The 26,197-nt window shown below is 41.6% G+C and overlaps 2 protein-coding genes across 5 annotated transcripts in view; both read right to left on the bottom strand.

The window, feature by feature from the left end:
* The window catches only part of LOC139389273 (solute carrier family 2, facilitated glucose transporter member 3-like), a 28,382-nt gene extending 19,028 nt beyond the window's left edge, over nt 1–9,354 (bottom strand). Inside the window, exons 1-2 of the mRNA XM_071135852.1 lie at nt 8,659–9,354; nt 7,995–8,169 (exon numbers count right to left, since the gene is read on the bottom strand). Coding sequence (XP_070991953.1) covers nt 7,995–8,018 — 24 coding nt within the window. The 5' untranslated portion in view covers nt 8,019–8,169; nt 8,659–9,354. The remainder of the gene's footprint in view (nt 1–7,994; nt 8,170–8,658) is intronic.
* An 11,249-nt stretch (nt 9,355–20,603) lies between these two features.
* LOC139389258 (cytochrome c oxidase subunit 6B1-like) lies at nt 20,604–25,492 on the bottom strand. 4 transcript variants are annotated; one of them, XM_071135821.1, is made up of 6 exons: nt 25,434–25,470; nt 23,936–24,077; nt 22,926–22,979; nt 22,454–22,591; nt 21,422–21,522; nt 20,604–20,816 (listed from the first exon to the last, which is right to left on the bottom strand). In XM_071135821.1, the coding sequence occupies exons 4-6, from the start codon at nt 22,557–22,559 to the stop codon at nt 20,763–20,765; spliced, it is 261 nt and encodes an 86-aa protein (XP_070991922.1). In that variant the 5' UTR covers nt 22,560–22,591; nt 22,926–22,979; nt 23,936–24,077; nt 25,434–25,470; the 3' UTR covers nt 20,604–20,762. The 4 variants fall into 4 exon arrangements, with proteins under 4 accessions (XP_070991922.1, XP_070991913.1, XP_070991939.1 ...); XM_071135812.1 differs by lacking the exon at nt 23,936–24,077 and having other exon boundaries at nt 25,434–25,487; XM_071135838.1 differs by lacking the exon at nt 22,926–22,979 and having other exon boundaries at nt 25,434–25,478.
* Nucleotides 25,493–26,197: the final 705 nt, after the last annotated feature.

The raw sequence follows: 26,197 nt of genomic DNA, 5'->3' as shown, positions 1-26,197 counted from the left end.
GTCTTAAATGCAAAACTGATACAGGCACCCTAACACATTGTTTATGGTCATGTACCAAAATACAAAGATACTGGTCAGGTGTTCTGCAAGAAATTGAAAAGATCCTAGGGGTTGATCTAGAATTGGACCCAGTTTCTTTACTGTTAGGTCTCCCTAGTAGGCATGTTACTTCTGTGGGTAAAAGGAGGCTTTACAACATCCTTACCTTCGCAGCGAGGAAAAACATCCTTTTACAGTGGATTAGTGATAAGGTTCCTTCTATTAAAGATTGGCATAATATACTATTTGAATGGGTGCCTCTGGAATATCTGACATGTACATTGCATTCTAAAACAGACCAGTTCTACAAAGTATGGGAACCTTATCTAAATTACCTAGAACCTGAGGTATCAGCTATTATGCTGCAAGGATTCTCGTAGAATGACGGGGATGTATGTATTTCAGAACTACACTGTACGTTCCATGTGTGGAACCTAACCTCTTCGTTTAAACAGAGCTTTTTTGTTTAATTTCTGTTTGTAAGTTTGTTTAAAATGTATGTATTGAGAAACGCAATGATGGTGATGGGGTGAGAGAAGCACCGAGCGGGAAGAGGAAAATGGTGTACGTATGTATCGGTGTGTGTGTGTGCGTACGCGTATATGTGTGTATACGCATGAGTGTATGTATATGTATGGGTGTGTGTATGTATGTATGTATGTGTATATATGTATATATATATATATACACGTAGATATGTGTAAGTGGGTGCTGTTTTTCTTCTTTTCTGTGTGCTTTGTCTCTGTTGTTGTATCTCTTAATATGGGTGAAAATTGTAAAATTCCAATAAAAATACTGTAAAAAAAAAAAAAAAAAAGAATGTGAAATGTCAGAATAATAGTAGAGAGAATGATTTATTTCAGCTTTATTTCTTTCATCACATTCCCAATGGGTCAGAAGTTTACATACACTCAATTAGTATTTGGTAGCATTGCCTTTAAATTGTTTAACTTGGGTTAAACGTTCTGGGTAGCCTTCCACAAGCTTCCCACAATAAGTTGGGTGAATTTTGGCCCATTCCTCCTGACAGAGCTGGTGTAAAATGAGTCAAGTTTGTAGGATTCCTTGCTCGCACACACTTTTTCAGTTCTGCCCACACATTTTCTATAGGATTGAGGTCAAGGCATTGTGATGGCCACTCCACTACCTTTGTTGTCCTTAAGCCATTTTGCCACAACTTTGGAAGTATGCTTGGGGTCATTGTCCATTTGGAAGACCAATTTGCGACCAAGCTATAACTTCCTGACTGATGTCTTGAGATGTTGCTTCAATATATCCACATAATTTTCTATCCACATAATTTCCCTGCCTCATGATGCCATCTATTTTGTGAAGTGCACCAGCCCCTCCTGCAGCAAAGCACCCCATAACATGATGCTGCCACCCCTGTGCTTCACAGTTGGGATGGTGTTCTTCGGCTTGCAAGCCTCCCCCTTTTTCCTCCAAACATAACGATGGTCATTATTGGCCAAACAGTTCTATTTTTGTTTCATCAGACCAGAGGACATTTCTCCAAAAAAGTACGATCTTTGTCACCATGTGCAGTTGCAAACCGTAGTCTGGCTTATTTATTGCGGTTTTGGAGCAGTGGCTTCTTCCTTGCTGAGCAACCTTTCAGGTGATGTCGATATAGGACTCCTTTTACTGTGGATATAGATACTTTTGTACCTGTTTCCTCCAGCATCGTCACAAGGTCCTTTTCTGTTGTTCTGGGATTGATTTGCGCTTTTCGCACCAAAGTACCTCATCATACAGCTAGCTAGCTGTATGATGGCTGTGTCGTCCCATGGTGTTTATACTTGTGTACTATTGTTTGTACAGATGAATTATGTCAATTAGCTTATCAGAAGCTTCTAAAGCCAGGACATCATTTTCTGGAATTTTTCAAGCTGTTTAAAGGCACAGTCAACTTAGCGTATGCAAACTTCTGACCCACTGGAATTGTGAAACAGTGAATTATAAGTGAAATAATCTGTCTTTAAAAAATTGTTGGAAAAATGACTTGTGTCATGCACAAAGTAGATGTTCTAACCGACTTACCAAAACTATAGTTTGTTAACAAGAAATTTGTGGAGTGGTTGAAAAATTAGTTTTAATGACTCCATCCTAAGTGCATGTAAACTTCTGACTTCAACTGTAGGTGGCCAAGGAACTGCTTGTTAAATATGTTTATGTATGAAATCCATCCTTCAGTATCACACTTGTCCTTCAGCACAACAAAAGTTTAATGTTATACCACAATGTCACTCGTTATTCTGAATGACAGTAGCTTTGTTACCACAAGTTTTTTTTTACAACATTGAATCATTAAATTGAATTCATATTTAATTCATATTTACTTGTTGTATTAATACTGAATATTATCATTTTAAACTATTTTACGGCATTTTAAGGTTTTTTCAAGGCACATTATCTTTATACTGTAGATGCCGTTGTGTAATAAGGAGAGGGCTGCACGACACAGACAAAAGATTAACGCAGATCCAATTGCTAGGGAGAAAATACTAGCCAGAAGAAAAGCAAGGTATTTTTTTCATGGTTTCATGCTTCTGTCAGCAACAGAATGGGGTATAAGTGAATAACACTTAACATTAAGTTGCATTATTACACTGTAGTTAATGTTTTATTGCACTGCAGTTAAGGTAATACTGATGGATTATATTGGTTAATATAATATTACACACACACACAATTATGGATTAAAAATGGATTATGAATTATATTAGTTAATAGCTGCTTCATATTTGGGGCACTTTATGAAAAATCAAGACTGTACAAGTTTGAATTGAAGTAGTTTGATGGGCATTTTATGTAGCTATTTTGTGTAGGCATCTTGAAATTGCATTTGTGTACCTGCATTGAATTGAAATTTACCAGTTACAGTGTAACAATGCATAAATACAACATTAACTATCATGTAATAATCGTGTAATAATGCCACTTAATGCAACGTAAAGTGTTGCCGCAGCCTCAAATTATAGTTAAGTGATTATTATTAACATTAGCAAGGAAATAGTAACAAAACATGTTTGAGAGAGAAAGGGAGAGGGGGTTAATTTAACTTTTAAACTTTGATTAAGCGTTATCATTGTATAGCCTACTATTAATAGACTACTAATAACATTTAATGGATGCGAATTCTATTCTGTTCCAGTGTATTCAGGGTAACAAAATATTGTCATACCGTATAACACCAGTATTTCGTTAAGTTAAAAATATTTTCATAGATTTTCGAATTTGATTTTCGAATTTGTCCAATGAACATAAAAAAAGACTTTTAGGGAATTTGTAATTGCTGTTTCATTTTTTTGCTACTTTGAAAACCTTATACGTCTTTGAACCAGATACTAATATATTCATTTCCTACATAAACACTGTCACGCCCTGACCATAGAGAGCCCTTGGTTCTCTATGGTGTTAAGGTCAGAGCGGGACTAGGGGGTATTCTAGTTTTCATATTTCTAGGTTGGTATGCTTGATATGGTTCCCAATTAGAGGCAGCTGGTTATCATTGTCTCTAATTGGGGATCATATTTAGGTAGCCTTTTTTCCACCTGTGTTTTGTGGGATATTGTTTTGAGTCAGTGCATGTTGCACCGCTGTAGTCACGGGTCGTTGTTTGTGTCGTTCGTTCATTCTTTATTGTTTTGTTGTGTGGTTCACTTACTTTAAATAAAAAAAGATGTGGAACCCAGATCACGCTGCACGTTGGTCCGTGTATGCTTCCAACGGACGTGACAAACACAGCATAAGGCAGTGATGTCAAATATCCAGCAGCTCCACATAACAGACTTTCATTATAACCAATCAATGGGTGTTTAGTCCAGTGATTCTCAACTGATTGGTCATGACCCAAATTTGGGTCACGGGAGATCGGGTTGTGGGTGTCTGAGTGGGTTGCGGGTGGGGTTTTTTTTAAATGAAGAAATTCTCCAGTCTGATTTAAACAACTTAAACCAGATAGAAAGGCTGTAGAAATTATAAAGAACTTACATTTTTAAATAATTTAATCTCCTAACCTAACTTTTCTTCAATCACACTATTATCAATGTACAGATTAGCAGCACTATTTTGGTTGATTTTATGGTCTCAAGCCAGTGAGTTTATTCACGTTCTTCATCAAGAATTTGTGCAAAATGTAATTAATGACAATGAAAGAGGTGGGAATATTGTTCTCTTGTCATATAATTGCTACATTTACCTTTAATATAGCATTAAAAAAAAGTTATAGATTATATATTGGCGATTGTTTTTTGCGATGCAAATATTGGGTCGCAACTGAGACAACCTGGTTCAATTTGGGTTCCGAGGCAAAGTCAGTTGAGAAACCCTGGTTTAGTCTGTATGTCTGCTACAGGAGACACAGTGAGCTTCCTCTCGGGAGAGCAGTATTATGTCATATGGTCTCGGTCCAACAGATATAATATCTACATATTTCCCCAAAATGACACAATAACACGGCATGGCAGTATCAATAACATTATCACACACAGGCTCAGTGAACCTGCACAGGACATTGATAGATTGATTTGAGTGAACAGTGGGCATACTGGTGGTGTCACCTCCAGACACTTGTAGAATCTATGCCAAGGTTTATTGAAACTGTTCTGGCTTGAGGTGACCCAATGCCTTGTTAAGACACTTTATGTTGGTGTTTGTGTTTCCTTTATTTTGGCAGTTCCCTTTATATCACAGTGTGAAAGCAGTGTCACCAAGACAGAGTGCTTTGTGTTGTATTGTCCTGGACTGAACAGTCTGTTCTTGTACTGATATATGTAACTCTGGTTCTTTGACTGGCCAGACTGTTTCTGTCAGGCACTAGAATTGTCATAGTGTAACACAATGGGTACAAATAAAACTATTTGTTTTGAAGTTTGAAAACAGTCTTGTAATCAACTCAATTCAAATCAAATTGTATTTGTCACATGTGCCGAATACAACCTTACAGTGAAATGCTTACTTACAAGCCCTTAATCAACAATAAAGTGTTAAGAAAGTATTTACTAAAATAAACTGAAGTAAAAAAAAATTGGAATAAAACAATAAATACACATTTAAATTAAAAAATAAGAAAATTATAAATAAAATAAAAATGAAAGAGCAACAATTAAATAACAGTAGAGAGGCTGTATACAGAGGGTACCGGTACAGAGTCAATGTGTGGGGGCACAGGTTAGTTGAGATAATTGAGGTAGTATGTACATGTAGGTAGAGGTAAATGCAAGTAGTCCGGATAGCCATTTGATTAGCTGTTCAGCAGTCTTATGGTTTGGGGGTAGAAGCTGTTAAGAAGCCTTTTGGACCTAGACTTGGCGCTCCGGTACTGCTTGCCTTGCTGTAGCAGAGAAAACAGTCTATGACTAGGGTGGCTGGAGTCTTAGTCCATTTTTAGGGCCTTCCTCTGACACCGCCTGGCATAGAGGTCCTGGATGGCAGGAAGCTTAGCCCCAGTGATGTACTGGGCCATACGCACTATCCACTGTAATGCCTTGCGGTCTGAGGCCGAGAAGTTGCCATACCAGGCGGTGATGCAACCAGTCAGGATGGTGTTGATGGTGCAGCTGTAGAACTTTTTGAGGATCTGAGGACCCATGCCAAATATTTTCAGTCTCCTGAGGGGGAATAGGCGTTATTGTGCCCTCTTCACGACTGTCTTGGTGTGTTTGGACTATGATAGTTTTTTGATGATGTGGACACCAAGGAACTTGAAGCTCTCAACCTGCTCCACTACAGCCCTGTTGATGAGAATGCTCAGCCTTCATTTCCTGTAGTCCACGATCATCTCATTTGTCTTAATGTTATGAGCTATAGGCTACGTGTGTACAGGAATGTAAAATCATAACGGTCCTAATATACAGTACCAGTCAAAAGTTTGGACCAAAGTTAGCATTTTTGCTATTTTCTACATTGTAGAATAATAGTGAAGACGTTAAAACTAGTAACCAAAAAAACAAATCAAAATCTATTTTAGATTTTAGATTCTTCAAAGTAGCCACCCTTTGCCTTGATGACAGCTTTGCACACTCTTGACATTTTTTCAACCAGCTTCACCTGGAATCCTTTTCCAACAGTCTTGAAGGAGTTCCCACATTTGCCGAGCACTTGTTGGCTGCTTTTCCTTCACTCTGCAGTCCTACTCATCCCAAACCATCTCAATTGGGTTGAGGTCGGGTGATTGTGGAGGCCAGGTCATCTGATGCAACTTAATGTTAAGTGTTATCCACCCAGCTTTATACCCCATTCTGTTGCTGACAGAAGCATGAAACCATGAAAAAAATACCTTGCTTTTCTTCTGGCTAGTATTTTCTCCCTAGCAACTGGATCTGCGTTAATCTTTTGTCTGTGTCGTGCAGCCCTCTCCTTATTACACAACGGCATCTACAGTATAAAGATAATGTGCCTTGAAAAAACCTTAAAATGCCGTAAAATAGTTTAAAATGATAATATTCAGTATTAATACAACAAGTAAATATGAATTAAATATGAATTCAATTTAATGATTCAATGTTGTAAAAAAAAACATTTTCATGGTTCGAGCTAAGCCCCTTAGTTCCAGAGAAGGGAAATCTTAACACTACAGCATACAATGACATTCTAGATGATTCTGTGCTTTCAACTTTATGGTAACAGTTTGTGGAAGGCCCTTTCCTGTTTCAGCATTTCACATCAACGGTTGGTAGGAAAGTCTCATTGCCTAACAGCCACAAAGAAGAGGAAGACAATCTACAGTGTGCAACCTGTTTCAAAAGACAAGCCATGTTGTAGATAGACAACCATATGAAGACACATCTGGTAACAATAAGCATCCAATCCATCTGTATTGTAGAGTGGTTTAAGAGTGTAATCATGACTAGGTTAGCAGTGTTGTTAGGGGCTCTTTATGTAAGTGATAGAGAGTAAGGAAAGCCTTGTGTTGCTAAGTCAATGTATGGAGATCTGAGGTCACCAGGTTCATCATGGGGGGGTCTGATGGCCAATCTAGGCCTCTAGGGCTTATAACTCTATCCCTCTATCACACTATTACTATTGCTATTGCTCCCTCTATCATGTGACTCTTTCTACTCCTTTCTCTCACCTCACACATCATTTGCTATACCCACCTCCCTTACTACATATCACTGTCTCTTCCCTCATTCTGTCTGTCTCTCCAAGTCCTACATGCAGGTACAGGCCAGAGAATAAAACAGACCCGCTCAAGTTCAGACACGCCACCTGTATCTGTAGCATCCGCCAATCCCCTTTCTCCTTCACTATCCCCCCTCTCTCTCTCTTTCCTCTCTCCTCTCCCACTTCCCCTCCACCCCAGCCCCTGTTCTTCTACATGCCAGAGAGGAAAAGCAGTGTTCACCCGTCTCCTTCTGGTAAATACCATTCTCTGACTGACTCATTAAAGGTAGGGAGACAAAGACAGGGAGCGAAAAAAAAACATTGCTCTACTCTTCCTCAGGAAACAGTGCTGGTGGATGAGGATTGTTTATGAAATAGTCACCAGAGATAATGAATGTATAATGTAGAAAGGAGAAGAGCAGTAGTATAAATACTGTTGCACAACTGGTGTGATGGTAGAGTAACTAATGTGGTTCAAATGGTGATGTATTTCAATTGCATTGTTATGTTGTGGAAGGAAACGTTAAAAACTGTAATTGCAACAACAACAAAAATAAGCAACATGAATAAATGAATAAAATCATATGATGTAATCAGTAACTCTGTGAGAAGACCAGTACTCGACTTGGGCAGTAGCTCACCAGAGCTGAGTACCAGCACCTCAAAATTACTACTGCTTAAGTTCCTGCACCTTCTATAGAATATTAGCTCAAAAGTATTGTGAAGTTCCTGCATCTAAATCTAAATAGTACCATCACCCAAAATGAGTACCAGCACCTATTTCAGTGCAAGTCAAGCAATGGAGAATACTAGATGTGAGAAAATGACAGACATAATGTGTTGCTTACCTTCCCATCTTCCATATTCTCCATCTTGAATTATGTTTCACTGTCTGACTTCCTCAGGAAAGATCAAATAACTCCAAGTTAAATACTTTGTTTGAGTTTCTCCTTCCAAAACTAGGCTCTCATTTGCAAGGTTAACAATGTAGGCAATCCAAACAGCAGTTTGCAGAGGAACCACCTGCAGAGAAAAAATTAAAACAGAAGCATTTTAATACATTAGAAGTGATTAACTAAAACACCTGAAGCACATCAAGCCTAGCAGCTGCACAGACAGCAGAGTATATTCTACCTGTGGATGCACAAATTCAACCTCTACTGTACAGTAGACTATCTGGCTTGAGCAGCAAAAGATATGATGATAAAACCCTCCCTCTTCTTCTTCCTTTCTCCCTCATCTCACTATCAGTTTCAACTCTAATTTTCAAATGAGAAAGAAATCAACGTTTTCCTAGATTGATATTGACATGATGATGTATTTTAGAAAGTGGTACATTTCATCCTATTCTATTCTATACACCACTAATTCTGACAGAGCGTCCTCCTGTTGACTACTACTGACTAAAGTCTATAAATAAATCTGTCTATAAACACATCCCTTCTCATGCTAAATTAACAAATACAAATGTTGGCTAACTTCACAATAGTAAAATGATATAGGCTATTTTACCGTAATTCCTGTTTGATGCCAAATAGGTTATCGTATCTCCCTTTAGTGTCGAACTGAACTGTATGCTTAGAAGAATGTTCAGCACTTGCTCCCCTCCCTCTCTCGTCACCGATTTATATACGATAGTGGCACAAGTCTGTCCGCACGTTCCCTAGCTTTGCCGACATCCTACGCGCCCTGGTCATCTCTGGTCATGCTTGCTCCTACACGTAAAAGCGCACGCAGTTTTTTACCAAATCATTGCGCTCGTGGGGCATTTAAGCCCTGAACAGCGCCTGACAGGCAATCTGATCCTGTCTGAGAGAACATTCGAGGAGAGTAGGCTGTTTGGGAGTTGTGCCACTGCTCATTCTCTCAAAATGTCGGCGCCTGTAGAAGACACGTTTTCGAGTTGAACAGGATGATTATGAGATGGAGTTACATCGGGATGCCACCAGGCCGCTAGCAGAGCCAGGAGGAGAAAAATATTGGGACAGGGACATGGAAACATGGATTTCGAAAGAGGGAATGGAGGAGGAAAAAGAGAAAGAAGAGGTCGAAGAGAATGAGGAAAGCAGAGGCTAAATTGGAATTTGATGAAGATGGTGTGTAGAAGAAGTCTGGGATCAAGTACAAACAGAGTGTGCTGTCCACCAGACCGAGTTCAGGAGGTGAAATGCTGGCCTTGCTGCTGCTCCAGTTTCAACTGTTCTGCCTGCGGCTATGGAACCCTGACCTGTTCACCGGACGTGCTACCTGTTCCAGATCTGCTGTTTTCAACTCTCTGGAGACAGCAGGAGTGGTAGAGATACTCTGAATGATCGGCTATGAAAAGCCAACTGACATTTACTCCTGAGGTGCTGACCTGTTGCACCCTCGACAACTACTGTGATTATTATTATTTGACCCTGCTGGTCATCTATGAACATTTGAACATCTTGGCCATCTTCTGTTATAATCTCCACCCGGCACAGCCAGAAGAGGACTGGACACCCCTCATAGCCTGGTTCCTCTCTAGGTTTCTTCCTAAGTTCTGGCCTTTCTAGGAAGTTTTTCCTTGCCACCGTGCTTCTACACCTGCATTGCTTGCTGTTTGAGGTTTTAGGCTGGGTTTCTGTACAGCACTTTGTGACATCAGCTGATGTAAGAAGGGCTTTATAAATACATTTGATTTGAAATGGAAGTGAATGAGGGAGATTTAAGTGCGGTGGAAGGTGTGGTGAGGATCTCGGAACCTGTGCCTTGCATTGATGGACATGGTTATGATCAAGCTGAGTTTTGCCCAGTTTTTCTTGCGCTGGTGCTGCAGATGGATATATCCTACAATACAGGACTATTAAAGGCCCAGTGCACAAAGTTTGTGGACCAAAAAAAAGTTACATGCCTGTGAGTAGTCGATCTTTGCCAGCACAGAGGAATAGGCCAATGAGTAATATATGCCTCAGTATGGTTGGCTTCTTAGTGTTCATAGCAATGGTTATCAACTGTACCTCAGAAATGGAATGTCAATGACAGAAAATATATGTTGTGTTGGCAGCTGCAGTACTTGGGTGTATGTGATTTGACGTCTGAAGAGTTAGAGAGTGTGTTGAGAGATGGTGCCCTGTCCTCCCAGACCGTTGGCATGGTGCAGGAGCAGATAGGGGCAAAGTAGTGGAATTGGGTAGTCAGAAGGGTGTATTGTTATAAAAATGTTGGTATATATCTTTGGGGTATCACAATGTATAATGGATTTATACTATAGTCCAGTTGGGGGCATTAATGCAACATATTAGATGCCTACAGCCGTTAAACCCCCCCGAAGAAGATGAAGAAGAAAGAAGACATGCATCACTGTCTCACAGGCTGCATGTCGCCCCCAAGACCAGAACTAATTGCATGCAGGGAACAATGAGTCATCAAAGCCGCATTCAAACAGAGCCAGAAAGCTGAAGCCTCGAGAAAGAAATGTAATATAGCTAGCATCTTTCAAAATGAAGGCAACTTTATAACGATATATCACTGATATATCAGACTGGTTTGTTATAGATTAGCAATCTTTTTGTATTTGTTAGCTAGCTTGCTAGTAGGGCTGCTTAGCAAGCTCACTTAGCTAGGTAGTATTTTTAGCTAGCTAGTTATCTATGCTGGTTGTTAGCTTGTATAACTGATATGTGTATAATTATAAGGGACACATCCTGTTTTGTGGATAATATAAAATGTACAGTGCTCCATTCCTGACAGGCTGATCAGATTAGCTTTCAGCCTCAGAGCTTGATCAGATTCAATAGCAGCCTCAGAGGCTGATAAGTCAGGATGCTGTCTTGTAGGCTGTTTCATGAGCAATTCTCCTTGCAGGCATATTAGTGGTCAAGGTGCCTTATAGGCTGATACATATGATCCAGTGGGTGAGCTCTACTCCTACCAGGCTGATCAGATTCAATAGCAACCTCAGAGACTCAGTCAGGATGCTGCCTTTAAATTGGTTTCATGAGCACATTTTGTCTACAGTATCAATATGAATCGGGTTAAGAATGCTACCTGACCTTAATTGTAGTCATTCTTCAATCAATGATTGGGTGCGCTACTTTGTTTCACAAATGTTTTTGTCTTATGTGATGTGTGACAGTGACATGACAGGAACAAAGACAAATCAGTTGTCCCACAGTCTGCAGTGTTACTTTTCTGGTTCCATGTGCTAATGAAAGTATTTGACAGCCTCCTTTCAAAATTCAGTGCCACAATGATTCATTGACATATTTACATATGAACATGCTTGCCAGGCTGATTGGTTTACATAGGACTGCAGTGATTGCAAGTTGGAAGCAATTGGAACAGTCATTTAGTCCAAAGAAAGGTAGGAATAACAAGAAAATGTAAGAAGGGTCTAAAAAAGCAGAAAAGTTATTTTCTCTCTCAGGCAGTACATCATTGGCTAATAAGACAAGATGGAGGAAATCTTAGGGATTCATCAGCAAGGAACGCTGTGATAAGAGGAATGGTGTCTCTGAAGCATTGCAGTGCAGTAAGTTACGCATCTGATATTGTGTAACATAATATTGTTTCAACTTAATGGTGCACTCCTTAGTCCTAATGGAAACATAAAAGGTAGCCCTGCCACATAATGCTGAAGAATGACGTAGGAGAAATGTTTACTCTCTCAAATTCATAGTCATAGTACCCTCTCATGACCATGCTGAACTCGAGAGCTTCCCTCCACCCCCATATTTCAGTTTTAAAGCAAGTTTGCTGCACGTCTACAGATTTTACCATGGGGCAGAGAGAAAGGTTTTGCAATTTTATAACTAATTTCCTGCAATTCTACTCATTTTGCTATGGGGCAGAGAGGAACATTTGCACTTTTACAGCTAATTTCCTGCAATTCTATACAAATGTACAATAGGATGGAGAGAAATGTCTTGCAGTTTTTTTATTTGATATCTGAGTGAGACTAACAAAATCAATGGAGGCCCCCCGGCTGGTAATTCAACCATGTTAACAAGTTTAGATAGCTGGCCGCTAAACTACAGTCGTGGCCAAAAGTTTTGAGAATGACACAAATATACATTTTCACAAAGTTTGCTGCCTCAGTTTGGATGATGGCAATTTGCATATACTCCAGAATGTTATGAAGAGCGATCAGATGAATTGCAATTAATTGCAAAGTCCCTCTTTGCCATGCAAATGAACTGAATCCCAAAAACATTTCCACTGCATTTCAGCCCTGCCACAAAAGGACCAGCTGACATCGTGTCAGTGATTCTCTCGTTAACACAGGTGTGAGTGTTGGCGAGGACAAGGCTGGAGATCACTCTGTCATGCTGATTGAGTTAGAATAACAGACTGGAAGCATCAAAAGGAGAGTGGTGCTTTGAATCATTGTTCTTCCTCTGTCAACCATGGTTACCTGTAAAACACGTGCCGTCATCATTGCTTTGCACAAAAAGGGCTTCACAGGCAAGGATATTGCTGCCAGTAAGATTGCACCTAAATCAACCATTTATTGGATCATCAAGAACGTCAAGGAGAGCGGTTCAATTGTTGTGAAGAAGGTATATGCAGCAGTTTGGGCTGCCTTGCTCGTTGCAAACTAATTCGAAATAATTTTATGTAATTATGACATAACATTGAAGGTTGTGCAATGTAACAGCAATATTTTAGATAAAATACGGAATGGTTCCGTATTTCACTGAAAGAATAAACGTTTTATTTTCGAAATGATAGTTTCCGGATTTGACCATATTAATGACCTAAGGCTCGTATTTCTGTGTGTTATTATATTATAATTAAGTCTATGGTTTGATAGAGCAGTCTGACTGAGCGGTGGTAGGCAGCAGCAGGCTCGTAAGCATTAATTCAAACAGCACTTTACTGCGTTTGCCAGCAGCTCTTCGCAATGCTTCAAGCATTGAGCTGTTTATGACTTCAAGCCCATCGACTCCCGAGATTAGGCTGGCAATACTAAAGTACCCATTAGAACATCCAATAGTTGAAGGTATATGAAATACAAATGGTATAGAGAGAAATAGTCCTATAATAACTACAACCTAAACTTATTACCTGGGAATATTGAAGACTCATGTTAAAAGGAACCACCAGCTTTCATATGTTCTCATGTTCTGAGCAAGGAACTTAAACGTTAGCTTTTTTTACATGGCACATATTGCACTTTTACTTTCTTCTCCAACACTTTGTTTTTGAATTATTTAAACCAAATTAAACCAACATGTTTCATTATTTATTTGAGACTAAATAGATTTTATTGATGTATTATATTAAGTTAAAATAAGTGTTCATTCAGTATTGTTGTAATTACAAATATATATATATATATATATATATATATATATATATATAAAAATCGGCCGATTAGTCTTGGCTGTGTGCTTAGGGTCATTGTCCTGTTGGAAGGTGAACCTTCGCCCCCAGTCTGTGTTCCTGAGCGCTCTGGAGCAGGTTTTGATCAAGGATCTCTCTGTACTTTTCTCTGTTCATCTTTCCCTCAATCCTTTAGTTCTCCCACTAATAAGCCCTAGGATTTCATTTAGAATATTGTGTGATGTGTATGTGGCATTGTGGGCTGTGGTGCTAAACACCTTGGCAAGTTCTTTGTCTTTTCAGAGAGTATATTCCATCATAGACAGAAAAAAAGTCCACTGACTCCCCCCCCCCCCCTCTTGACTTTATTGCATCCAATGTCCCCCTCAGTGGTTGCTGGTTTGAAACAAGGAGCTCAATAAATGTCCACAATCGCCGACACTTACATGTGATTTCTTGCCAGCCGCACATCATTAACAAGTGTTGACACCTGAGTACCCATGCCCAAACTAGTTTTTATTTTCCACAGTACAGTGCATATAAAATGCTCTTCGCGTTATGCATGCCTAGCGAATCCATTAGTATCAATAGCATGCTTCCAGTTAGAACACCCAGCCTTGTCTGCGTTAACATTGGACCCAACACAGAACTTTCGACATGGGAATTTTTTTTTTTGCATCTGCAGTAACCAAGTATTCCAGACACTCTCTTCCTATGAACCAGTTGCTATTAAACACATGTTTTTGGACAGAAAACCTACAGCTAGGGTAGGATTCTAGGCTAACTGGGGCTGGCTCCTCTGTTCCAAGATCGTCAGGAACAGTCAGAGGTGGAATGGGCTGCGGAGCCATTATCCTGGCAGAGCTTGTGAAAGAGGGGGAAGGCTCTGCACGCGGAGCTAGCTGGAGCTCGGCAGCATCATCACTAATGGGCTTGGTGGCGGCCTCTGTGGTTTCATGCTGCTGCTGCTGCTCATTGCTCTCCTTCGGCTTTGTTTGGATACTTTGGCGGAGCCAATGTTTGATATCAATCGTGGCAGTGGGAAATTAGCTGGTTTGAGCTGGCTAAATAGGCTAAGGCTAATAACACTTTTTACAGATAGCTAAGAAGAGAACTAAACTATGTATTGGTGTAAGGAGTGAGGCAGAGTTGAGTGAAGCAGCTTCAATGGTAAACCTTATAAATCAAAATAAAATATTACAGGAGGAGGCGCATCACGTTTTTCACTTAGCCTACCATAGATGAGAAGCTGTTTTTGCCTGTATGGTCTTGGCGGCATTACAGCCAGGGAGATGTAGTTGCCGGTTAGGCGCTGTTCAGGGCTTAAATGCCAGACGATCCATCAGCTCTGAGTCGATGTGTTTTGTAAATACTGTAATGTGTGGACCAGTGGCGCAACAATATTTTTGTTTTTTGCGCTTGACTGAATCTGGGGGACGACGTGCTCGGGAATGCGTGCGGATCGCGAGATTGACAACAAACAGCCCCGGTGAATGGAAGCTTTGTGCTGCCCACCGCAAGCCCGAGAACAAAAGACTATGGCCACTGAGTTCGGACACAAAAGCACGGTCATGCAGAAATCATGAGACCGACACAGTGGGTGGTAAAACAACAGTAAGAATGGCTTGCTCATTTTAATCTCGATTAACACTTTCTAATCTTCATTGCCCACCCTTCCCTGTCTGGAACCTGACAAACTCTCCTGCCTAGACTACTGCATAATAATTAGTTTACTAAATATTGCTGTTCTTACCAATTCTGCTTTCTTTTATGTAGCATATTACTTTTTTTTATCCCTCACAAATGGCCATTTTTTATTTATTTATTAGGCTTAGCCAACACACTACCTCTCTAAATTCAGAAGAACAGAGAGAAAACTCAGAGAGAAACAGAGAAAACTGGCATGGTAGTGACAGGTGTGCTGACCTGGAAGATGGATGGATGTCTGTTGGTACAGAACAGAGGCAGGCTGCGTACAGAGAGGGCCTGACCAGGGCTTGTTGGAGCTGGTCTGTGGTACATTGTGGAAGAGGGTAGGGTGAGGGTATGAAGTGAAGAATGTTCTTAATTAGAACAAACGAGGCCTGGACTCTGCCAGAGAGTGGAGGAACACAGTGAACGAAATGACTAGATAGACACTGTTCTCTCTGCTAGTAATGGACCTGTCAACATACTGCTGCAGTTATTGTGTGTGTGTGTGTGTGTGTGTGTGTGTGTGTGTGTGTGTGTGTCTGTGTCTGTGTGTGTGTGTGTGTGTGTGTGTGTGTGTGTGTGTGTGTGTGTGTGTGTGTGTGTGTGTGTGTGTGTGTCACTTCTGAAGAACTTAATGCGGGGTGCTGCTGTTTCATTTTGTGTATGCACTTCTGAAAAACTTCTTACATTGGAGTCATTTAGCAGACACTTAACCAGAATGACTCACGGTCAGTGCATTTAAATATATTTAGTAAGGTAAAACAACCACATATCACAGTCATTGCGAGTAGACTCCTCTTCAAAATAGCCGTTATCAGCAGAATCAGTGCCAGAGAGATAAGACAAATTCAGGTATGAGTGCAAGAAATACACGGTTTGTGAAAAGTTCTGTTTTCAAAACTCGGGGAGGGATACTGCTGTTCTGTCTTTCTCTGTCTGCAGCTGTGAGTCTTGAGTCAACTTCCTTGTCTGAAACAGGAAACTGTGAAATGAGAACAGGAACCAGTCACCAAGTGCAGCAGACAGATTCTCAGAAGTGTGATCATGCAGTGAGAGCCGACCACTGACTTCCATTTGCATCCTCCATCCTGCTCGAAACCCTAGACGTCATGCCTATGAAACCCTGCCCGTTCTCCTAGAGGTCATGCCTATGAAACACTGACCGTTCTCCTAGAGGCCATGCCTATGAAACACTGACCGTTCTCCTAGAGGCCATGCCTATGAAACACTGACCGTTCTCCTAGAGGCCATGCCTATGAAACACTGACCGTTCTCCTAGAAGCCATGCCTATGAAACACTGACCGTTCTCCTAGAGGCCATGCCTATGAAACACTGACCGTTCTCCTAGAGGTCATGCCTATGAAACACTGACCGTTCTCCTAGAGGCCATGCCTAGGAAACACTGACCGTTCTCCTAGAGGCCATGCCTATGAAACACTGACCGTTCTCCTAGAGGCCATGCCTATGAAACACTGACCGTTCTCCTAGAGGCCATGCCTATGAAACACTGACCGTTCTCCTAGAGGCCATGCCTATGAAACACTGACCGTTCTCCTAGAGGCCATGCCTATGAAACACTGACCGTTCTCCTAGAGGCCATGCCTATGAAACACTGACCGTTCTCCTAGAGGTCATGCCTATGAAACACTGACCGTTCTCCTAGAGGCCATGCCTATGAAACACTGACCGTTCTCCTAGAGGCCATGCCTATGAAACCCTGCCCGTTCTCCTAGAGGTCATGCCTATAAAACCCTGCCCGTTCTCCTAGAGGTCATGCCTATAAAACCCTGCCCGTTCTCCTAGAGGTCATGCCTATGAAACACTGACCGTTCTCCTAGAGGCCATGCCTATAAAACACTGACCTTTCTCCTAGAGGCCATGCCTATGAAACCCTGCCCGTTCTCCTAGAGGCCATGCCTATAAAACCCTGCCCGTTCTCCAAGAGGTCATGCCTATAAAACCCTGCATGTTCTCCTAGAGGCCATGCCTATGAAACCCTGCCCGTTCTCCTAGAGGCCATGCCTATAAAACCCTGCCCGTTCTCCTAGAGGTCATGCCTATAAAACCCTGCCCGTTCTCCTAGAGGTCATGCCTATGAAACACTGACCGTTCTCCTAGAGGCCGTGCCTATAAAACACTGACCTTTCTCCTAGAGGCCATGCCTATGAAACCCTGCCCGTTCTCCTAGAGGCCATGCCTATAAAACCCTGCCCGTTCTCCAAGAGGTCATGCCTATAAAACCCTGCCTGTTCTCCTAGAGGCCATGCCTATGAAACCCTGCCCGTTCTCCTAGAGGCCATGCCTATAAAACCCTGCCCGTTCTCCTAGAGGTCATGCCTATAAAACCCTGCTCGTTCTCCTAGAGGCCATGCCTATAAAACCCTGCTCGTTCTCCAAGAGGTCATGCCTATAAAACCCTGCCTGTTCTCCTAGAGGCCATGCCTATAAAACCCTGCTCGTTCTCCAAGACGTCACTGCCTATGAAACACTGACCGTTCTCCTAGAGGCCATGCCTATGAAACCCTGCCCGTTCTCCTAGAGGCCATGCCTATAAAACCCTGCTCGTTCTCCAAGAGGTCATGCCTATAAAACCCTGCCCGTTCTCCTAGAGGTCATGCCTATAAAACCCTGCCTGTTCTCCTAGAGGCCATGCCTATAAAACCCTGCTCGTTCTCCAAGACGTCACTGCCTATGAAACACTGACCGTTCTCCAAGATGTCATGCCTATGAAACCCTGCCCGTTCTCCTAGAGGCCATGCCTATGTAAGAATATTTTAAGATAATATACAATGCAGAGGACGAGAGGACGAAAGGTCAAGAGAGTACTAACGATCATTAGGGAATTATCAATGGAAATAGTTGGTTTTCAGTTCAACATCTGTTTAGAATCTGTGTAGGAATGTCAGTCCTGGACTCTTTCCTACGTGTGCCACATTTTCATTGGTCTGAATCGTCTGTACATTGAGTCTAAAATAGAATACTTGTTATTTGGCCATTGGCCCAATTTTACTACAAGGAATTCTAATCTGTCAACCACAGGCTAGGGCTGGGGTTTATAAATTACACCGTGTCGCTTTGTTCTGTGGAGAGAATCACAGGGGAGAATCACTGAGGACAGGGGAGAATGAACATCTATCATCTACCTCCCCACATGATTTGTTCTCTTTCAATAAACCTATTTCCCCCCCCTGATTTTCTTTGGGGTCTGTGTTATTGAAGAGTAACATCAACTGCTAACACCTATGAAACCCTGCCCGTTCTCCTCCAAGACATCACTGCCTATGAAACCCTGCATGCCCTCCTCCAAGACATCACTGCCTATGAAACCCTGCCTGTCCTCTTCCAAGACATCACTGCCTATGAAACCCCGCCTGTCCTCCTCCAAGACATCACTGCCTATGAAACCACGCCTGTCCTCCTCCAAGACATCCCTGCCTATGAAACCCTGCATGCCCTCCTCCAAGACATCACTGCATATGAAACCCTGCATGCCCTCCTCCAAGACATCACTGCATATGAAACCCTGCATGCCCTCCTCCAAGACATCACTGCCTATGAAACCCTGCATGCCCTCCTCCAAGACATCACTGCATATGAAACCCTGCATGCCCTCCTCCAAGACATCACTGCCTATGAAACCACACCTGTCCTCCTCCAAGACATTACTGCCTATGAAACCCTGCATGCCCTCCTCCAAGACATCACTGCCTATGAAACCCTGCATGCCCTCCTCCAAGACATCACTGCAAATGAAACCCCGCCTGTCCTCCTCCAACTTCTTATGAAACATCTATAAAATGAGAGGGATGTAGAGGCACCTTCACCTCGGAGAAGGAAAACCCTGCATAAGAAACAGTTTCAACTATCCATAGAAAATCCAAATGACATGCAATGCTTAAGTCTAGTTTGGAATCTGTTTGCTTTCAGCCCAAAAACAAGTAAATCCTGACCAATACAAGAGGAATTTGGTCATTTGACAGGGACCTAAAAGTTTGATTACGTGGGATTGACAGACATGACTTCTGTGTAGTCTATCACTCTCTCCCTCCTCTGTCACATCCTGTCTGTGGTCGCAGAGCTGTTGCCAGGGCCAACATCTCCACTGGTCACGTGGTCTCGCTAAGCCAATAACATTGCTATGCCAGGGAGCTATGAAAGCCTGCTATAGTCAGAGGGAGGGGGAGAGAGAGGTGTTTGTGGTGTGTTATGTGCACTCAGACACGCTCCATCTCCACTCCACTGATGTGGTCATGATATACGGCAACAATTTATTTTTGTTAGAAAAATCTGCAGACATTCTCACTGATCAGAAAGCTCTTCAAGATTGCCAGTATGCAGAAAGTGGTTACGTCAGCAGAAATGCATTGAATTAATCCAACACTGCCACCCTGTGTTACAAAGTGGGCATTGCATTGATCTTATTTCTAGTAATGACTACTGCCATTATATGGAGATTAACTGCTATGGAAGACTTGGAAGCTGCAGAATCAATGTCAGTCTATGCTGTGACTGAGCCCAGTCATAACATGTATAAGATTGATTGGAATTTCTGTCAAAAAAAATGTGCATTCCTAATGACCAACAACTATTTAATAGACCGACTATCACAGAAACATAATTGTAACTCAAACATGTCCAGCTGAATTAAGTGGTATATCAAATTAAAAAGAACCCTGTCAAAATAGCGAGAATGGGTTTGTATTTTCAACATTCAATGTCTCTCCTGGCTCAAAGTAGATGAGATTGACCACATCACTCTTCCAAATTGTTTGGATCTCACTTACATACTGCTGACACAGTACTTACCACCAGACATGCCACCAGGGGTCACTACATGGTCCTCAAACCCAGAATGCACTCAAGGTAATATACAGTATTGTATCACACGATGGTTGACTGGAACTCACTTCCAACTCGGGTCACTCAGGCAAGCAGCAAAGTTAGTTAAAAACAAAACAAAGTGAGGCAACACCTCACAGCCTCTGACCCTGTATGACAGGGATCATTAACGAGATTCAGCCACAGACCGAACCTCAAATCATTTGTAGACTGCAAATTGACCACATAACAAAAATAAGTCAAACCTTGCTTACGTTCATATACAATAAAATCTCTTTTGGATTACCAAAATGTAAATCGCCGAGCTGTTCTGGTGTTTTTTTAGTCTTTTGTCCAACAATTAAAAAATTAAATAACTTGGGGGTCCAAATAAAATAACCTGTGGGCCTGATTGGGCCCACCAGTTGGAGAACCCTGCTGTATGACCTAAAATCTTGTATGTATATGCTGTGTATATATATGCAGTACAGGACCTTTGTTAGTTGTTTTGTTATTATCTAAAATGTGTTTCTGTTCCTGTCTATCAGTGTTATGCATTTTGCCACGTTTTAGGTTTTGTGTGGACCCAGGAAGAGTAACTGCTGCAACAGCCAATGGGGATCCTAATAAAATACCAAATGAACCACCACCAGACAGGTTCAAAACAGGTGCATATTTTTATTAAGTGTTTGTTTCATTAGTAACACTGTTAATAACATTTAGAATGGTGTGGTACGTGGTCAACACATGTCCTTAGGCACGCTACAGGGGTCAAAGTTGAAGGTGTGGCTAACAGAAAGTCCTGAGGTCAGCCATTTTAGATCTTGCCGGGAAAGCTTCCGGCCTCTATCTGGTCGTCCCACTTGGCAACCTGCAGGAGGAAATGCGCTCATAAGGTTAAACTGCCTGTCAGTGTAACATACCACAGTGGCTACTGTAGCCTTCATTCTGCCTTCACTTTACACCCATCTCATGCTTTCAGATCTATGAAAAAAGTGTCTAAGGGTAGGGGGTAGGAATCGACTTCAGACTGGGACCATGGTCAGTTATTGGACTCACAACAAACAGAGTGGCAACATAACAGAGGTCCACACTGTATACCAACTACCACTTCAGGTAAGGACATTTGAGACACAGAAGAACAGGTACATTCATAACTGTTCCACTCAGTGGACATGTCAGAACAGACTGTTGGCAGAGTTTAGACATGCCGGAACTACTAAAGGCTTCTATGGAATGTGGTGCTCAGACTGTTGGCACATTGTGAATAGTTGAGGCACTGCTAATGTGAGTGAATGTAGGTTCTAACGTGAGCATTGCTGACAATACTACACAACCATAGGAAGGCAGTTAGGGGGCATTGTGTGTATGCCCACTCCTTTAGGCTTTGTTTGAATAGTTTGCCACTATAGATCTGCTTAACCTTATAAAGGAGTGCCCGCACCATACTATGAGCCACAGTAGCAGCATACGTACCCAGCTCATGGGACAGATACTCTTGTAGACCCTCTGGTACCAGTCACAGGGAGCCACATCCTGGCCTTTGTCTGTCAAAGCTTTGTTGCACCTGTGGAAGTCTAGAAAGAGAGGGAGGAGAGAGTTAATATTCACAGAATGAAGTGGTAAGCATTAAGACAGTTATTACAACTTTTACTGACACTGGTGTTATGTTTCTGAACCTAAACATCTAACAGCCACCACAAATGGACCCTTATCTGATGTGCTAAATGATGTCCACAGAAATCTGACACTAATTAAAACTAAAAGTGTTGTCCCGTGTGGCTCAGTCGGGTGAGCACGGGCGTGTGCAATGCCAAGGTAGTGGGTTTGAATCCCACGGGAGACCAGTATGAAACAGAAAAAATAAATGGATGCACTCACTACTGTTAGTCTGTTAAATGACTAAAATATCAACGCAAAAAAACAAACAAGTACACCAACAGATACATTAGGCTATTCTTACTAAACGAGTGTTGAAGACCGAAAAGATCTAGCATACCCAAGTAGTACCCTTGCCTAACGGACATATCAGTCAGTACAGACAGTTGGCTTATGATGGCGTACCTTGGTGAATAGCTGAGGGACAGCCAACATTCTATCTGGTCTAATGTGAACTGAGTGATTTAGATCACTCTGAGGAGGTGCTTCTCATGGGGCTCTTATCAACCTAAGAAGTTGGACATGCATCAATGCTTCGAGAGCAAATACCACTGTTTTCAATGCACATCAACTGCAAATCATCAACCGCATGATTCAAAGTGCAGGCAAATTAGTTTAAAATTGGCCTTTAGATAACAATCCTTGTTTTGTTAACCAACCCAGATCTTTATCTTTGTGAAGAAGAAGAAAATGGCTGGGAAGGGAACCAAGAGTGTTCAGGGTGGCAGAAGAGCCTGATGGCCAGAAGTATCCTTTCACCATTGTGTGTGTCTGTTGGGAGGTAGAAATGAGCAGTAGACTGCTGGTCGGGTCAGAAAAGAGAAGTAGTTGATCAGCTAGCTAACTTACCCAGATAGTTCTGAAAGCAGTTGCGGGTCTGGTTGGTGTTGGGGAAGCGGGCGTCGAAGGGAGCCGTCCTGTAGTTCTTTATCTTCTCCTCAATAACGTCAGACATGCTGGCTAGCTGGCGGTCTCACTATGTCAACACTGAAACACATTGATAGGGAGATGTCATATAATGTCACGAAACTAAACATGAGTTGTACACTAGTCTCACGAGGCCATCCTTCCAAATCTGCCCTTGTTGACTGGCCTGGGCTTCCGAAGCTACCTATACACTTGCACACAGTAGGAAATTATCTTGTTGTCATGATAATAGAATATGGAATGGACTAGTTCAGATAGGCTTAATAGCTAGCAAAATACTTATCCATGAGAGCCTGTACAGCTGTCTATTTGACTAGGTCATAGCTAGTGCAATGACAACTCACAACTAGGACAGACAGATCGATAGAAAGCTTGTTTATTATTTTTATTTCACCTTTATTTAACCAGGTAGGCCAGTTGAGATCAAGTTCTCATTTACAACTGCGACCTGGCCAAGACAAAGAAAAGTAGTGCGACAAAAACAACACAGAGTTACACATGGAATAAACAAACGTACAGTCAGTACAATAGAAAAATCCATATACAGTGTGTGCAAATGTAGTAAGATTAGGGAAGTTAGGCAATAAATAGGCAAAATAATTACAATTTAGCATTAACACTGGAGTGATAGATGTGCAGAGGATTATGTGCAAGTAGAGACACCGGGGTGCAAAAGAGCAAAATGAAAGAAAGAAAAATAATATTGAGGATGAGGTAGTTGGATGTGCTATTTACAGATGGGCTGTGTACAGGTACAGTGATCGGTAAGCTGCTCTGACAGCTGATGCTTAAAGTTAGAAGACTCCAGTTTCAGTGATTTTTGCAATTCGTTCCAGTCATGGGCAGCGGAGAATTGGAAGGAAAGGCGGCCAAAGGAGGAATTGGCTTTGGGGATGACCAGTGAAATTTACCTGCTGGAGAGCGATCTACGGGTGGGTGTTGCTATGGTGACCAGTGAGCTGAGATAAGGTAGGGCTTGACCTAGCATAGACTTATAGATGACCTGGAACCAGTGGGTTTGGCAACGAATACAGTTGAAGTCTGAAGTTTACATACACTTAGATTGGTGTCATTAAAACTCGTTTTTCAACCACTCCCCAAATTTCTTCTTAACAAACTATAATTTTGGCAAGTCGATTAGGACATCTACTTTCTGCATGACACAAGTCATTTTTCCAACAATTGTTTGCAAACATTATTTCACTTATAATTCACTGTATCACAATTCCAGTGGGTCAGAAGTTTACATGCACTAAGTTGACTGACTTTAAACAGCTTAGAAAATTCCATAAAATGATGTCATGGCTTTAGAAGCTTCTGATAGGCTAATTGACATAATTTGAGGCTAATTGACATCATTTGAGTCAATTGGAGGTGTACCTGTGGATGTATTTCAAGGCCTACCTTCAAACTCAATGCATTTTTTCTTGACATCATGGGACAATCAACAGAAATCAGCAATGACCTCAGAAAATATATTGTAGACTTCCACAAGTCTGGTTCATCCTTGGGAGCAATTTCCAAACGCCTGAAGTACCACGTTCATCTGCACAAACAATAGAACGCAAGTATAAACACCATGGGACCACGCAGCCGTCATACTGCTCAGGAAGGAGCGTTCTGTCTCCTAGAGATGAATGTACTTTGGTGTAAAAGGTGCAAATAAATCCCAGAACAAAAGCAAAGGACCTTGTGAAGATGCTGGAGGAAACAAGTACAGAAGTATCTATCTATATCCACAGTAAAACGAGTCCAATGTCGACAACCTGAAAGGCCGCTCATCAAGGAAGAAGTCACTGCTCCAAAACTGCCATAAAAAAGCCAGACTATGGTTTGCAACTGCACATGGGGACATGTGATCGTACTTTTTGGAGAAATGTCCTCTGGTCTAATGAAACAAAAATTGAACTGTTTGGCCATAATGACCATTGTTATGTTTGGAGGAAAAAGGGGGAGGCTTGCAAGCACCATGTTGTGGGGGTGCTTTGCTGCAGGAGGGACTGGTGCACTTCACAAAATAGATGGCATCATAAGCAGGAAAATGACGAGATGTTGCTAAATTATATCCACAAGTCAGGAAGTTAAAGCTTGGTCGCAAATGGGTCTTCCAAATGGACAACGACCCCAAGCATACTGCCAAAGTTGTGGCATAAGGACAACAAAGTCAAGGTATTGGAGTGGCCGTCACAAAGCCCTGACCTCAATCCTGTCAAATTTGTGGGCAGGACAGAAAAAGCGTGTGAGCAAGGAGGCCTATAAACCTGACTGAATTTTTACTAGGATTAAATGTCAGAAATTGTGAAAAACTTGTGTTAAATGTATTTGGCTAAGGTGTATGTAAACTTCCGACTTCAACTGTATGTAGCGAGGGCCAGCCAACGAGAGCATTCAGGTCGTAGTGGTGGGTAGTATATGGGGCATTCGTGACAAAACGGAGGGCACTGTGATTAACTACATCCAATTTGCTGAGTAGTGTTGGAGGCTATTTTGTAAATGACATCCCCGAAGTTGTAACCTTAGCTAGCTTGAATTCAGTCATGGAAGGTGACTTATCAATCCTTATTTCCTGGTAACTAACGTTAGTTGTAAAATACTTTAATGGAGATTTCTGACTAGCTAGAAAGTTAGAAATTACAGCTCACTAACCACATCGAATGAAATAATGTAGCATAGCTTGCTAGCATAGTTGGCATAGCTTCAAATGTATTTGTTGGCTTGCTTGCTGGCTAGCTACATTAGCTTGAACTCAGCTAGATAGCCGGCTGTATATCAAAACAGTGGCACGGCAGACGTTATTTCCAATTAATTGAAATACTTCCACACAAACAAAACAATACCGAACCTCAGTATATTAATTGAAAGAGACAAACTCATGATTTTCCGGCAGTTTTCCACGACCTACCTTGGACTGTTTCTTGTGTCCTCTCTCTCACCGGAAGACCGTAACGCAGTGTATGCTGGGATGTTGGACGTTGTGAGTGGACTCGCAAGTGTAATCACCATGGTATGGGAATGAGAAAAAAAGTAATCGTTTCTCAGGTTTTTATGCATAATTTTTTTCTCTATTGTCTATAAACAATAATTAGAAACACAAATAAATGATGGGAATCACTTTGGAATATTTAAGCCATATGAAGTGTAATCATTGACTTTAGCATAATTTATTTATACTAAGAAGATCATGTCAGTGATAGCCTAGTACAGTGTTTCCCAACGCCAGTCTCCCATTACCCCCAACAGCACATTTTCTGCTGTAGCCCCAGACAAAAACACCTGATCCTGTCCCAAATCAAAAGCCTGATCTCCTGCCTCTAATCAACAAGATGAAATTCCATCCCAAATCAACAGGATGACCTCTTGTCCCAAATCAATAGCATGACCTCCTGTCCAAACTCAACAGCATGATATCCTGTCCCAAATCAACAGCCTTATGTCTGTCCCAAATCAACAGGATGGCCAATGCTGTGAGTCATCTATTTTTACCCCTGCCTTTCAACATCTAGAAACCTCTGCAAATCTCTGTCCTCCAGCAGCATTGTCTTGCTCATAAAAGTTGCTCACACATTTGTAAGCAATGTATGCTGGGAGAAGAACTTGTTTGTTTTGTTTCGAAAATACAGGGCCCACAGTAGCAGGCCAACAGGGACATTGTGATAAAGCTTTGCC

This window comes from Oncorhynchus clarkii, chromosome 3, assembly GCF_045791955.1.
Source record: "Oncorhynchus clarkii lewisi isolate Uvic-CL-2024 chromosome 3, UVic_Ocla_1.0, whole genome shotgun sequence".
Taxonomy (NCBI): Eukaryota; Metazoa; Chordata; class Actinopteri; order Salmoniformes; family Salmonidae; genus Oncorhynchus; species Oncorhynchus clarkii.
Note: the sequence above shows the minus strand (reverse complement) of the source record. Positions and strands in the feature narration are given on the sequence as shown.

Bases quoted from the DNA above. Each gene is read 5' to 3' on its own strand.
- LOC139389258 (XM_071135830.1), bottom strand. From the start codon at position 22,559: ATGTCTGACGTTATTGAGGAGAAGATAAAGAACTACAGGACGGCTCCC. The intron at 21,523-22,453 runs GTAAGTTAGCTA...CTCTCTTTCTAG, and splicing joins CTGCTTTCAGAACTATCTGG to ACTTCCACAGGTGCAACAAA. The intron at 20,817-21,421 runs GTACGTATGCTG...TTCCTCCTGCAG, and splicing joins GTATCTGTCCCATGAGCTGG to GTTGCCAAGTGGGACGACCA.